This window comes from Talaromyces atroroseus (assembly GCF_001907595.1).
Source record: "Talaromyces atroroseus strain IBT 11181 chromosome Unknown scaffold_5, whole genome shotgun sequence".
NCBI classification, from domain to species: domain Eukaryota; kingdom Fungi; phylum Ascomycota; class Eurotiomycetes; order Eurotiales; family Trichocomaceae; genus Talaromyces; species Talaromyces atroroseus.
The window spans coordinates 1,399,835-1,413,420 of record NW_017971437.1 but is presented as its reverse complement, the minus strand read 5'-3'; the positions used below and the strand labels follow the sequence as shown (position 1 = coordinate 1,413,420).

Sequence of the window (13,586 nt, the reverse complement as noted above, 5' to 3'; positions counted from 1 at the left end):
CCCCCCCCCGGGGTCTCCTACTGCTTGACGGAATCTAACGAGCTGATGCAGGAATCCGCCCTCTGGTTCGCGACCCCGACGCCAAAAACACCGAGTCACTAACCCGCAGTCACTTAATCACTGTTTCCGAATCGGGTCTCTTAACATGCGTCGGTGGCAAATGGACTACATACCGCGAGATGGCCGAAGACGCCGTCGACACTGCTATCAAGGAATTCAAGCTGAAACCACAAGCACTTCAATCGCGTCCTAACATCACTGGCACAAGCACAACTGCTGCTGAGCAAACATCACTAAATGGCTCCTGCCAGACACAGCAACTACGCCTTGTTGGAGCTCATGGATATTCTCCGAAACTCCGTGACGAGCTTGTGCAGCGCTTCGAGCTCGCAGACGATATCGCTGATCACCTTGCACACAACTACGGCGACCGCGCCTGGGAAGTTGCTACGCTCTCATCCCCGTCATCGAAATCCGAACAGCGCATTGCGGGCGCTGCGTTCCCCTTTGTGGACGGCGAGGTGCGCTACGCAATCCGAAATGAGTACGCAATGACCGCAGCGGACATCGTCGGCCGACGTATGCGTCTTGCCTTCTTGGACTCTCAGGCGGCATTGAAGTCCCTTCCCGCGATCATTTCAATCTTGGGTGAAGAGCTGAAGTGGAATGAGGCAAAGAAGCGCCAGGAGTTTGCTAATGGTGTCAAGTTCCTGCGATCCATGGGGCTGAGAGATGAAATTAGCGTGTAGAATATTCATTCACCACATATTCCTTTTGTTTTGGGGGGTTTTATTGTATTTTTGGCAAGCGATCTGTGTCCTCACTTCTTGTTTTTTTTTGGTTGTACGCTATTATAGAATATTGGGAATGCATTACACATATTCATTGGAAGGAAGGAAAGATCGTTATTGGGCTGACATCGCATGATCTTACCCAAGAATTATAGAAAGAAGTGCAATTAACATTTCATCGTATCTTCTGAGACTTTGATCGATCAAGAAGGTCCATAAGACCATCCCATATTCAACGCCCCAGCAGGAAAACTCGTGGATGCAGTAAAATAATCCTTACCGGTCAAGACACTGTCGATATTCAAAAAGGAGCCGTAAAGGCTATCGCCACTGTTTACCATGGCCGTCGGGAGGCGCGGGTACCTGAAAAAGTCAAAGACCTGGAGATATTCAAGATCCTCGGCCGTAACTGTCCTAGTTGGTAATGGTTTAGCGGAGCCTGACGACCGCTGAATAGCTGATATGTGGATTTCGTATGCTCGTCTGTGTCCATATGTTAATTAGTAAATTGGTGGTCATGGTAAAGGTCAGGGTGAACGTACCTTCGCATCATGGCGAGTGCCTTGGGGATTGACAATGTCATCGCATTGTTCAATGGCCATTCCATGCGGGACCGTTTGCATATCTGATTTAAGAGCTGAGCGTATTGGCGAGAAATGCTCCAGTATTGACCCATCTGGTCCAGAATGGATATGAAAAATTCGCAATTCGGATCGGTTTCAGCACCAGTACACGCGGCGTGCACAAGCAACAGTCGAGCAGCCACATACAAAGAAAAAGCAAAATGGGGTCCCAGTAGATTGAGCATGCCTGTGTTCATGACATCCTGAGCGATTTCGCGCAGACTTTGAACTGCAGTGAGGCAGCGCTGCGACGCATAAAAAGACGGTGTGAAGATATGAGATCTAACAGTTGGATATGCAGCACACGAGTGCAGGCGTACGACGGAGGTAACAAATGCAGCATGCAGATTGATCCAGTTTGAAATCTTGCTCGTGGGGTCCGAATGGCAGAGTTGGGAAACTCTGCTATAGTCGTCTGGTAGATTGCTGAGCCATGCGTTCAGCTCGTCATCGAGTTCGCGATAGGAATTTTGCCATTGCTCCACTTCGGCGAGAGAGCAAATGTCCACGGGAGTTTGGAGGAACATTTGTACACGGCTGAGGGATCGCATCACCTCACAGTGATATGAAAAGCTTCCCAGATTCTCTGGTTGGTTAATGAGTATGCTCGACCGGCCTGGACCACGGGAGTAGCGCGTCTCCACCGGTCTGTTTTGCGAAAACAAATCGTAGCGACATGGAAGATAGCGGTCAATTTCAGCTTCGTTCAGAACAAAGTCCGCAGTCGTGGCCACCGCGGAGTAACGCTCTATAATGTAAATCATCCAGAAGAGCCGTCGGCGACCTTCTTCCTCAATCCAAGAAATGGGCTGCGGAAGAATACTGTCGCGCAGGGGACCAAGAGGTGCCTTTTCGCGAGCAGCAGACGATTGGGATAACCCTGATTCGACCTGGAGGTTGAGCTGCAGGACAGTGCGGACCATCACTGCAACGATATTGACGCTCGGCAAGTTATCGGATGATCCAAGGAAATCCCACGCCAGAATAACGAGAGCCTGCAGCGATTTGACGGAAGGATTTTGCAGGCTGTGAAGCAGAACTTTGTCTCTGGCAGCCGCATGGTATCGCTTGCGGTATCCGGGGGTCAGTGACGAATCTTGACTGAATCGCAGCGCAGTGGCCACAATGGCATAGAGTACAATGCGATCTGCCTCGTCCGGGATGGATGGGCCGAAGAAGCCGTCGACAGTTACTTTCCGATCCAGAATGGGACACCACGTATTAACATGCTTGAAGTACAAATCGACGAGACCGTACAGTAACTCGCCCGCGGGCAAGTCTGACGGAGACTCGGCTGTTTCCGTCAATCTGCTACTGTTCATCAAGGACTGCACAGACATCAACTCCGAGGCGCGAGCAGAGCGAATGCGTTCATCGGTAGGCTGGGTCTTTGTCCCTGGCGATGGCATGGAGGCTTGGAAGCGTTGGTGGTGGTCATCGCCGGTCGGCTCTTTGCCGTAATCCTGGACGCTGAAATGATCTTCTACTCGACGACCTAGAGTATGCAGCATTGCCTCCAGACGATTGACCTTGGTCTCAAGCCCGCGCACATAGCCAGCTCGGAATCCTGGCTTCTGTCGTGCGCGGTATATGCACTGCCGGCCATGGCGCGTACACCATCCACACGAGGGCTCCGCGCGATCACATCGCACTTTCCGAGCTTTGCATAGTTCGCAACTACAGGCTCGTAGTCAGACTGGAGTTATGGTCATGGCTTGAAGACACGGGGGCAAAACACATACGCCGTTATGGCTACAGCTTTCTTCCGGCGTTCCAGCTCCTCCGCATCGTCTTCCTCGGTTTGACTGCCAGGGAACGAAGACTCTCTGACCGCATCACTGGCGCTCATGGTTCCATATCCTGCCTACTTCCATCTGTCAAGAACGATTGCCGCTGGGAGAAGCTGCCCGTTGGATCCAAGTTGTTGCTTCCACGGTTGAGAAAAGATCGCGCGGGACATCTTAATGGTGGGCTTTGTAAGTCGCACGCAGCGGTATGAATACGCTCTATGATTGGCGACGCGGATGTTCCCGAAATGGCGGAGTGGTCAACGGCTCGTTTATGGCAAGGCATCTTCCGGCGTGGTTTCGACCTCTCTGGTTTTCCTTTCTTTTTTCTTTGTTCTTTTTTGCTCCTCTGTTTCTCCATGATCTCGATATATTACTAGCCCGGTGAAAGGGAAAAAAAAGGAAGGTTAACCACTCGCGAGGCCGGCCCATCCCGGTCTTCAGCTAGGTCGGGAGAGCATTCAAGGCTCACAATGAGTCATTGTGATTGATCTTGCGACACTTCTACTTAAGCTGACGATCCCTCATCGGTCATTCATTGGCCTAGTCAATCCTATCCATCTCATTTACATAATCCGTAAGCTACAATGGCGGACCCGCGAGTGCTCAACATGGATGCTTTCACACCCACAACGCACACTGGCATCACGCCCATGCTCGACCCGGCCACCAACCACCTGAAGCGCCCATTCACAGTCTGCGTGATTGGCGCGTCGGGGGCCATTGGCGCCGGAGTCGCCCAGTCATACGCGAGCGCTGGCTGCAGCGACCTCATTCTTGCTGGGAGAGACCTGGACAAGCTGAGCGCCGTCGCCAAATCGCTTCCCGGAAGCATCTCGACACACATCCAGCACTGCGACATCGCGGTCGCGGACTCTGTGTGCGCGCTCGCCGAGTTCATATCCTCAGCTGTTCCATCGCTCGACGCACTCGTCCTGGTGAGCGGCATCTCCGGCGCCGTCGAACTGCGCATCACTGATGGATCGCCGGCGGACGGTGGCTGGGCTCAGGTGTTTGGCACCAACACTCTAGGCACATACCACGTCGCCCACTACTTTGTGCCGCTTCTGCTCAAGTCCGAGACCAGGGCGTTCATGGTCGTCGGCTCAATTGCAGCCTGCATCACCAAGGGCATCATTGCCAACACGAAATACTGCGTTAGCAAATTCGCGCAGGCGCGGATTGTTGAGTCGGTCGCTGCGCAGTTCAGCGACGAAGGGCTGTTGGCCGTCAGCGTGCATCCAGGCGCGGTTGAAAGCGCAAATGCCGTGGCGAATGCCCCTGCAGAGTTTCGCAAATGTAAGCAACTTCCCCGGATACTCAAATATGCACCGCGCTGATTTGACTTTGGAAGACCTGACGGACGACCCTGATCTATGCGGGGCATTCTGCGTCTGGATAACCCAGGATCCCTCCCGGTTTCGCTGGCTCAGTGGCAGGCTGGTTAGTGCTACGTGGGACCCAGAAGAGCTTCTGGCGAGGAAGGACGAGATTGTCAAAGGCGACTTACTTAAATTCGAGGCCAGGACTACATTGGATCAATAAATACGTCGTAATCTAACTAGACCATAATCGACGTCCGGCGTCTGCCTAATCTGTGGAATGAGATGGTGCATGGACCCTTTTGGTTCGCAGGTACTTAGGTCATTCTTACAGTAATACCAGGCCAGGCTGAGCGGGGTTCTCGTAGCCGGTGAGTGAGGCTCTGCAACTACACAGTTCTCCTATAATCGTATCTGTTGCTCTTGAAACTGGCTCGCGATTCCTAAACCCTGCACTTTACCACGGCCATTACCACGCCGGACTACAACTACATCATGGCTTCCAACGACAATGATCCTGGAACTGCAGAAGATAACAGCTCCGACAGCGCTGAGATTGCAGAACATAACAGCTCTCGGGATGATTAATATAATCTTTGTGACTTCAAACACACATGGGGCGATCTGGACAACGCCGTGGCCGAGAAGATGATTGAGGTATTGCTAACCCCCTTTCATGCTTTGATTCCCGGATTTGGGAATTCTCAAAGCCAGCTTTTCTGATCTCGATAGACAATAGAGTCAGGATATTGCTAAAAAAAAAGTATTTTGACTCTAGGAGTGTAAAATGGATGCCTGTTTGGATATGTACGTGAGAGGCCTGGTTGAGATACGCCCTCAGGAGAAGTCCTCTTGGAGAGAATCCCTACCTAACACGACCCAATTCGAAGGCGAGGATGCTAAGAAGCATAACCGTATCTTGAATGAGCTACGAACTAACGTGAATTCGTTGCTGCCCCGATATCTTGAAAATGATGAGCCCGACATCCTAAGCAACGAAAAGCTAATGAGCAGACTCAAAAAGAGATGTGATTTGGAATCGAGGGAGTATTTGATACAGCTGGCGGCAATGTAGATTCCTTTCGTGGCGCTCTTTTAGACATTTCGATGGAACAGCGATATCAACGAAGGTCCCACAGTGACCAGGGAGCAGGTTTGGAAGCCTGTCGCCAGCTCAAACACTACATCAACAGCCAAAGTGCCTCAGCATCCTTCACCTGTGGAGGGACCATCCCTATTGGGGAACCAGGCAAAATTGACTCCTCGGCCTCTTATAGTAGGAAATGCTCTGCTCCAGTCAATATCTTCTGGACCTCGAAAGGCAAGTCAAAGGCATGGAAGATGGTGCTACCGCTTATTGACGATGCAACTGAATCTAGTGATTCATCTCTTCAACAGCTTGTCAAAGGCTGTGATCCGGCAACTTTTGGCAAGGGTCAGAAAGATGTCCTTTACCCCGAGTATCGCAAAGCGGGCAAGATGGACACGAGTCGCCACGGAACACAGACTGTACGATGTTACACATCGAAGGGGGGAAGGACGAAGACGCGGAGGCTGTAAGTAAAGCGGTGTGGCCGACTTATCATCTGCCCGGTATCTTTTGGATAAATGAACCTAAGCATCAAGAGATGGCGTTTAGTTACCTCGTCTATGGGAATGAGGCTGACGTGCACACTTGTTACTCCTGCGCTGCGACCCTGGCAGTAGTCCCACCTGTGAAAGACCGGAAAGAGGTGCTAGATAAACTGTGAATGTTAGAAGAGTGATCTTTTCAAAATGCAATGAAAAGATCTGGCTACTAGGGGCGGTGATGAAGGATACTAGAACGTAAGCTGTTAGAAGTTCAAGGGCTATTGCTAAGACACAGTGCTCAGAAATTCGGCGAATATCGTATTCCTATATCATTGTATACACAGAGAGCTGCTGATATTCACATAGTGTTGGAAGTTAGCGATTTCGCAAGGATCAATGGCGGTCATCTCCGCAGTACATAGCAATTCAGCTCGTTTTCACTAACTTCTTTGCTCCTAGCATGCTGCCATGCAGTGGCTTTTCCGGTATTTCCACAACGTCAAATCCGACACGATAAACTTCCGTTGAGGATTCCCCAAGTTCTATCGCTGTGGGTGGTGAAACGATGGCCCACCAACCAGACAAACTCCCATGGAATATGCTGATCCAAAATCTGGAATACTACTCCCTAAACCACTCGGTACAGCCACCGGCATCAAACCTTTACCTTGCACTCAGACCAGACCAAAGTAAGGACATAACAACCTTTGCAAAGACTTTTTCCCAAACACTTTCAGAACATATTTCTCTCGAGCGCGAAAAGTACCCAAGAACTTATGATCCTCCGGATGAAGACGATCTTATCGTCGACGACGCTACAGCTAGGAGAATCAGCCCGGCTATCGCTAAACGGACCTGGTTTTTTCACACAGATCCGAAACTAGATAGTGAAAATTTGCTCAACACACAGCCATGTCACCATTCTACCGACGAAAATACTCGGTATGGTTATGACGACTATGTCCCGGGGGACAGCAACTACTCCGATGGATTCAAGTTTAACTGTAAATGCGCACTCCCCCTGCGGGAAAGAAAACGACACGCTTTTTTACGCAAATATCGACCTAATGAATGCTACGGATTTTATCATGTCAACAAGGCTGCTTTTTTCAATCTAGATGTCGTCAAGACCCTGTTCATGCATGGCGAAATGGACCCGGTTCTCCGTGTCTGCTCGCATCCGAATGTTGGTTACGGTCTCTGGCAAGATGTGCGCCCGTGCGATTGCGACAATGATGATTTGGGCTGGGATCAGCTATAAGATGGCCTTAGAGGCGTATCTTGTTCTAAATATTTTGTATGATTTTCCAGCCCTGCAATCCCAGTCCCAGTCCCAGTTCCAGGAAGACCGAGAGGACCAGCAACGCAAAGACGACCACCGCAACACAAAAGTATACCAGGAAATGCTACACCGATGCACCAAGAATTTTGGATGTCCAATTTCAAACTTCCCGCACCAGCGATTCTTCGGGATCACAGACGAACATTTCGGAGAAGAGTTCTATATTACTAGATATGCAGCGGAAGGATGGCCTGTTCTTGCCAACGCCATAGTGGCATGCAACTTTAGGGCTAGCTTCAAGGCCAGGCCTAGAAACGAGGAGTTCTGGGAAATAGTCTTCTCGTCGGACAGAAGGATTGACGGATTTATGTTTCCATTCGGAGCTATTCCTTTTGATGTCTTTTTGAACCACTTGCATAACGAAGCTCCATATCTTCTGCATGAGAAGGAGGTTACTGAGGTCTGCCACCTTCTGTGCAGTTGGACTAGGCTGCCGTATGAGCTTATCCTTTTGATTATGGAGTTCGCAGGGTATAGTGAACAGAGACGCCTACTTCCTGTTGCACATGATCCGTTAAATCTGCAGAATGGGGAGGAGTTGGAGAAGTACCTCGAGGAGTGCTGGGGGATTCTGGTTAGGTGTGGTATGTTCGCTGAGGCACTGGGAGATCCGATCGACTGGGAAGATGAAGTGAAGCATCGACTGACTTGGATGTTTAAAAGACCGAAGATGCAGACATTGAGTATGTAATGGAAAGAATAACGCGTCAGCATGAAACTAGGAATACCGTATGTCCTTGTACGTTCGAAAATTAAGTCTAGTCTTCGACATCCCGATGAAATACGAGGTGCTCCATGACAGTCCACCATGCTTCGTTGTTCTTGATAATGAATTCCGACTTCGCATCATGAATATTCAGTCAGCTTGTAATCCACAACGCCGGATCCCCGGTTGGCCATTGAGTATGGAGCAGATAATGGAGTAGATAATATTCAGACATGCGCCTTTTTTTTTGGCTCCTGGGTGCGCGCCTGGGTGGGCGCTTTTCTCAAATTATAACCAGCCGCTAGTTACTGGGTAAGCAGTAAGCACTATTCAGAGTGCTCGCTCCGTAGGAATTTTAGAAATGTATTATTTATCAAGCGAGTAGTATAATTCGGTGCCTCACATCAGATAGTTCTTTTTTTTTTTTTTTTTTTTTTGATAACGCAATTACCTTGTACTCAGAGAAGGTTGAAGAGATGGCATAAAAGACATATCTAGGTATATGACAATCCCAGGATTGCAATAATAGTCAGATTTAAAAAAGTAGTGCTTATTCGTACGATGTGAGAAATTAGAACAATTTAATTGAGAAGCTGAAAAATAAAATGCAAGAATTCATTTTCACTATCCATTTAGATTAATGACTTATGAAAATTTAGTTACGAATCGTGTGCATCTAGCTAAGCAGAAACTAAGCAATAGCTAATTCCAGAGAGTTGAACTTCAGAGGTTTGATGGCTCAGGATTTGATAGAGGTAACTCATACCTCCACATCACTGACTTACCTAATGCAGTATCTGAGTAGCAGCGTGTTTCCAAAGTCGCAAAGAGCAAGCATTTATCGTAACCACGTATTCATTTACAAGTTATATAGCCGCTGTCGTACTTAAAACTTGCCGGACTTCTGAAGCTCGCGCGCGTATTCCTCAATGCTCTGCTTTTCAGTCAATTTCAAGTCAAACGAATAAATCTTTTCAACTCGTTCATCCGTGTCATTCATGAACTTCTCGGCGCTGTCGATTTCTGGGTCCTCTAATTTCACTAAGATGCCTTGTCGGCGGCTGCTGGCAACGAGGTATTGAGACCGTTCTCGGCGGACCGAGTCATATGCTTTGAATGCACTAGATATAGCGGCGCTCTTATGGGAGAGTGCATTTGGGCCTCCCTCCAACAGTGTTGCTGCCACCTTTTCCAAAACAGTCGTTAAAACTAGTGCATCTTCAACTCCCATACCCGCGCCGAGGCCGTGGTGAGGCGAGGATCCATGAGCGGCGTCTCCAGCAAGGGCCATAGGACCGTAAGCGTAAGTTTGCAGAGGGTAGTCCAACGTATCAAACAAGCCCCAGCGGCTCTGTTCGTCCGGAAGCTGATCAACTAGTTGCCGGACAGTAGGGCTGAACTTGGAGAATGCTTCCATAATTTCGGTTTTACTTGCTTGGACTGTCTGTTTGTGATAGTCGGGCCAACTGCCGCTAGCATCTCTAACAAAGGCTGCCACATTTAGAAATTTGTTGTTGCCAACTGGATAGGTGATGATATGTGCGCCATGTCCTACCCAGGCAGCCATACCGGTAGCATAATTGCCCAATATGGGAGCAACCTTGGTCATATCAGCAAGACAACGGTATGCGCTCTCGTTGCAGTAATGTGGGACAGAGGCGGGATTTTCCTCCCCAAGAAGAATATATCTAACACGGGATTTGATGCCATCGCAACCAATTACTGTGTGAAGTCAAAGGTTCAGCTTTGCTAATACAGGACAACATCTAAGAGAGCAACAACATACCAGCATCAGTCTTCACCTCTGTGCCGTCCGTAAATGTCAAAGTTATGCTGTCTTCATCACGTTTGATGTCATCCAGCCGTTTGCCAAGTTTTATGCATTCGCTTGGTAGAAGCTTGAGCAGTTGGCTCATAAGTTGGGATCGCTGGCAGAGGATGCGGCCTCGTTCTCGGATGTACATGTCGAATAACTTGTCCTGTGGTCGCAGAGTAACATCTTCTTCCGGGTTAGAGGCATTGACTAAGCCGATGCCTCGGGTTGTTCTGAAACCGACTTCGTTCATAGCTGCAGGAATTCGCGGATCAAGAACTCCCATGCACTCTTCATTTCCAAATGTAAGCCCGATTCCAGCTCCAATCTCTTGAATTTCGCTGGCCTGCTCGTAAACAGTGACAGGGATGTTGCGGTTCAACAGACCCAGAGCAACGTGCAAGCCAATTAAACCGCCGCCGATGATGGCTACATCAAAAGGTGCCGCGGATTTATTTTCGTTGCCATTGGAAGAAGCAGTATTCGTCGCCATTTCGTCTTATGTTGGAATATTTATGTTTCCTGGTGGCGTTAAATAGCAAATAAATACGCTTTCGAAGCGTGTAAAGGGGTTGCCGGAGTTACAAGCATAACGATTCTTCCAGGACGCTTAGGTGGTATTTATACCACAGATTCCCGGGTTCGACAGTTGGACACTTCAGCACATGCATGAACACCGCCCAGGACGCTAGGTATTTTAGTGTTGGTAGGCCGTATTATCCAATCACTCTTGGTGTGGTTTGTATCAAGTTTCAGTCTCCATCGACATATATCATACGACGCAGAATTCGTAGAGTACCACGGTAGCTGTAAGATTATTAGGGGCTAAAGAACATCGGGGTAGCCAGAACACCCACTAATATAATAATCCATACAGCTTCAGTCCACACGAAGCAACTGCCTATAAGCGGCATAACTAGTGCTGACGTACAGAGTATCCGAAACAGCCATACAAACTTAGGGTTCATGATCATGTATCCAGGATTCCAAGTCCATAACTGTAGCCTTGAAATCTGTGTGAATGATGGCTGTGCGTTGAGTTTTATTCACGGAAATATCTAGGCATGAAGCTGATGTCTGAAAAAGGTCAGCCTGTCGTAAGTCCTAAGGTAAATTTGGCTTTTATTCCGTATCTCCGGCATAAAATATGCATAATATCCTTATCGTTATCATTCGGCTTGATTATTCCAGCCAAATAAAGTAAATGGTAAACCTGGACAAAAATCTGAGCAAAATGAAGTGCACGTTCTCTGAAAGCCTCAGCGTTCAGGTGTCTGTTTTCGACCGACTAGGTATAGCGTCATAGGGCCAACCACTCACAGCCGACATATATTGCTGGGTGAGGTCTTAACAACGGATTCGGAACGCTGTATTAGCTAGTATTGGGAATACTATATAATCTGCATATCTAACTAAAGAGAATATTCAGGGGGTTATTTGAGGCCATATTTATGATCAGAATAGGGGTCAACTAGGACACGTATCTGATGCCTATTCTGACCAATTAGGTGCACCTCTGGGACATACGGTGTTGGATTACATGCTGTATTCGGAATAGCGGTCATAATCCGCTGTCAGGTCTTCTCTCAGCCAACATTCACTTAGGGTAGCTAGGGTTATTCGGGTTTACTGCGGATAACGTTTACCCGAAGGTCGGCGCCGGCCGATCACGTGCATGACCAACTGCGGACCACTGATTGGCTGCACGTGACTTGGAGCAGCATCGGGCCGGCGGGTAAGCGCTTCTCCGACGCGTGCTCCATTAGAATTTCGAGCAATCACAACACGCGCGCAACAGCAGCCAGCCAAGTAGTTAACGTTGATTCAAGCTTTAACTCTCATTTGCGTGTTAATCCGCGTGCTGCGGCTGGCTCGTGGCCAGCCGCCACCCCGCACTGCGATTCTGCGGCGGCCTGGGTTCGGCCAATAGCACGCATACAGTCCACTCGGCATGTAGCAACGGTATTTTGCCAAAGCCGAGAGGAACTACCGACCCTGGATCGCTCTCGTCGTCGCCATCCTGCTGGATGTTTATATGTAGAGTGCATGCCCCTCGTCGGCCTGCCTTCTTTCTCCATCTCCATCTCATCATCATCATCATCATCATCATCCTCGCTGTCCCTCTCCTTCTCCAGTCCGTTCTCCCCACTTATCAACTTCCCCGCACATCCAAGATCATCCATACACAATGTCTACCAACTCGCGATTCGATCCCAACTTCACTCCCTATGTGGTCAACGCCATGGGACCCAAGACTGACGCTCGCGCGCGTGTGGTTTTGGGCTCGCTGATCAAGCACATCCACGACTTTGCTCGTGAGGTCGAGCTGACCCCGGCCGAGTGGATGCTCGGCGTCGAGTTTATTAACTCCATTGGCAAAATTAGTACTCCTATCCGTAACGAATGCCACCGTATCTGCGACGTTATTGGTCTTGAATCGTAAGTCGCATGAGCAAGTGCAGCGCAGCCTCAACCCGTTCAATCAATTCTGAACTGATCTTGTGTAGTCTCGTCGACGAGATTGCCAACAAGATCGTCACCGAGCAGGGATTATCCCCTACCTCCAACGTCATTCTCGGCCCCTTCTGGTCGCCCAGTGCTCCCTTCCGTAACCTCGGTGACAGCATCATCCAGAACCCCAACCCAAACGGCAAGGTCACCTTCATGCACGGTGTCCTCACAGACATGGAGACGGGCAAGCCAATTGCGGGCGCCGTCCTCGATATCTGGCAGGCCTCGGCCAACGGCCAATACGATTTTCAAGATCCAGCGCAGACCGAGAACAATCTCCGCGGGAAATTCACTTCAAATGAAAAGGGAGAGTTCTGGTGGTACTGCTACCATCCTACTCCCTACTCCCTGCCCACCGACGGCCCTGCCGGTGTGCTGCTTAATGTCATGGACCGCTCCCCCATGCGCCCTGCTCATATCCATCTTATGATCACCCACCCCGACTACGCCACTGTCATCAACCAGATTTACCCCAGCGACGACCCCTTCCTCAACATCGACTCAGTCTTTGCCGTCAAGGACGATCTAGTCGTTGATTTCAAACCCAGGACTGGCGACCCCAAGGCCGAGCTCGACCTCGAGTACAACGTTACCTTGGCTCTCAAGAAGCACCACCCCAACCCCAACTCCGCTCCCCCTGTTTCCTCCTTTGAGCGCAGCAAGGAGAAGAGCGCTGCTCGAATCTAAACCAAACCTTGTATCATTTCTACCATTTGGATTAGAATTTCTGGGTTGTGTGGGTTCAGTATGATTACTGATGCCGTTTCAATTTGCATTACATTCTTCCCTCTGAACGGAAGACTCGTTACGCCGTCAACGATTGTATACTTTCAATGTGAATATTAAACCTTATGTTAGCCATGGACACAAATAAAAAATGAAAAAAAAAAAAACATTCTATATACAAATTTTTAACGGTGAATTCACTTTGAGTAGATGGTATATGCCTTATGTTGAAATATTAGGCCTAGATGGCCAATGTCATCAATCCCACACTCACCGAATATTCTTCCCAGGTTGTCATCACATTCCTATGCGTCCTATCTACAATCAATCATGGAATTACTAAGCTATCGTTATGCTTACTAATGAATCACACAACTTAGGCAGTTGTTAAAG

The 13,586-nt window shown here is 49.0% G+C and overlaps 6 protein-coding genes across 6 annotated transcripts in view, besides 1 other annotated feature; 4 read left to right on the top strand and 2 right to left on the bottom strand.

The window, feature by feature from the left end:
* Positions 1–749, top strand: part of UA08_04949 (Glycerol-3-phosphate dehydrogenase, mitochondrial) — a gene marked incomplete at both ends in the record, with an annotated part of 2,088 nt that extends 1,339 nt beyond the window's left edge. The window contains one exon of the mRNA XM_020267275.1: positions 52–749. Coding sequence (XP_020119924.1) covers positions 52–749 — 698 coding nt within the window. The remainder of the gene's footprint in view (positions 1–51) is intronic.
* Positions 750–994: 245 nt separating this feature from the next.
* Positions 995–3,263, bottom strand: UA08_04948 (hypothetical protein; the record flags this gene model as incomplete). Its single annotated transcript, XM_020267274.1, has 3 exons — positions 995–1,274; positions 1,334–3,091; positions 3,157–3,263. 3 exons carry the CDS (start codon positions 3,261–3,263, stop codon positions 995–997), a joined length of 2,145 nt encoding a protein of 714 aa, XP_020120103.1.
* Positions 3,264–3,788: 525 nt separating this feature from the next.
* Positions 3,789–4,746, top strand: UA08_04947 (hypothetical protein; the record flags this gene model as incomplete). Its single annotated transcript, XM_020267273.1, has 2 exons — positions 3,789–4,500; positions 4,556–4,746. The coding sequence occupies 2 exons, from the start codon at positions 3,789–3,791 to the stop codon at positions 4,744–4,746; spliced, it is 903 nt and encodes a 300-aa protein (XP_020119926.1).
* Positions 4,747–6,660: 1,914 nt separating this feature from the next.
* On the top strand, positions 6,661–8,128 carry UA08_04946 (hypothetical protein; the record flags this gene model as incomplete). The annotated part of the gene is made up of 2 exons (XM_020267272.1): positions 6,661–7,305; positions 7,427–8,128. 2 exons carry the CDS (start codon positions 6,661–6,663, stop codon positions 8,126–8,128), a joined length of 1,347 nt encoding a protein of 448 aa, XP_020120193.1.
* A 901-nt stretch (positions 8,129–9,029) lies between these two features.
* Positions 9,030–10,449, bottom strand: UA08_04945 (hypothetical protein; the record flags this gene model as incomplete). The annotated part of the gene is made up of 2 exons (XM_020267270.1): positions 9,030–9,865; positions 9,930–10,449. The coding sequence occupies 2 exons, from the start codon at positions 10,447–10,449 to the stop codon at positions 9,030–9,032; spliced, it is 1,356 nt and encodes a 451-aa protein (XP_020120194.1).
* An 855-nt stretch (positions 10,450–11,304) lies between these two features.
* Positions 11,305–11,533: a repeat region (Identified by RepeatMasker using a combination of RepBase library and repeat library created with RepeatScout).
* A 611-nt stretch (positions 11,534–12,144) lies between these two features.
* On the top strand, positions 12,145–13,154 carry UA08_04944 (hypothetical protein; the record flags this gene model as incomplete). Its single annotated transcript, XM_020267269.1, has 2 exons — positions 12,145–12,395; positions 12,464–13,154. The coding sequence occupies 2 exons, from the start codon at positions 12,145–12,147 to the stop codon at positions 13,152–13,154; spliced, it is 942 nt and encodes a 313-aa protein (XP_020120201.1).
* Positions 13,155–13,586: the final 432 nt, after the last annotated feature.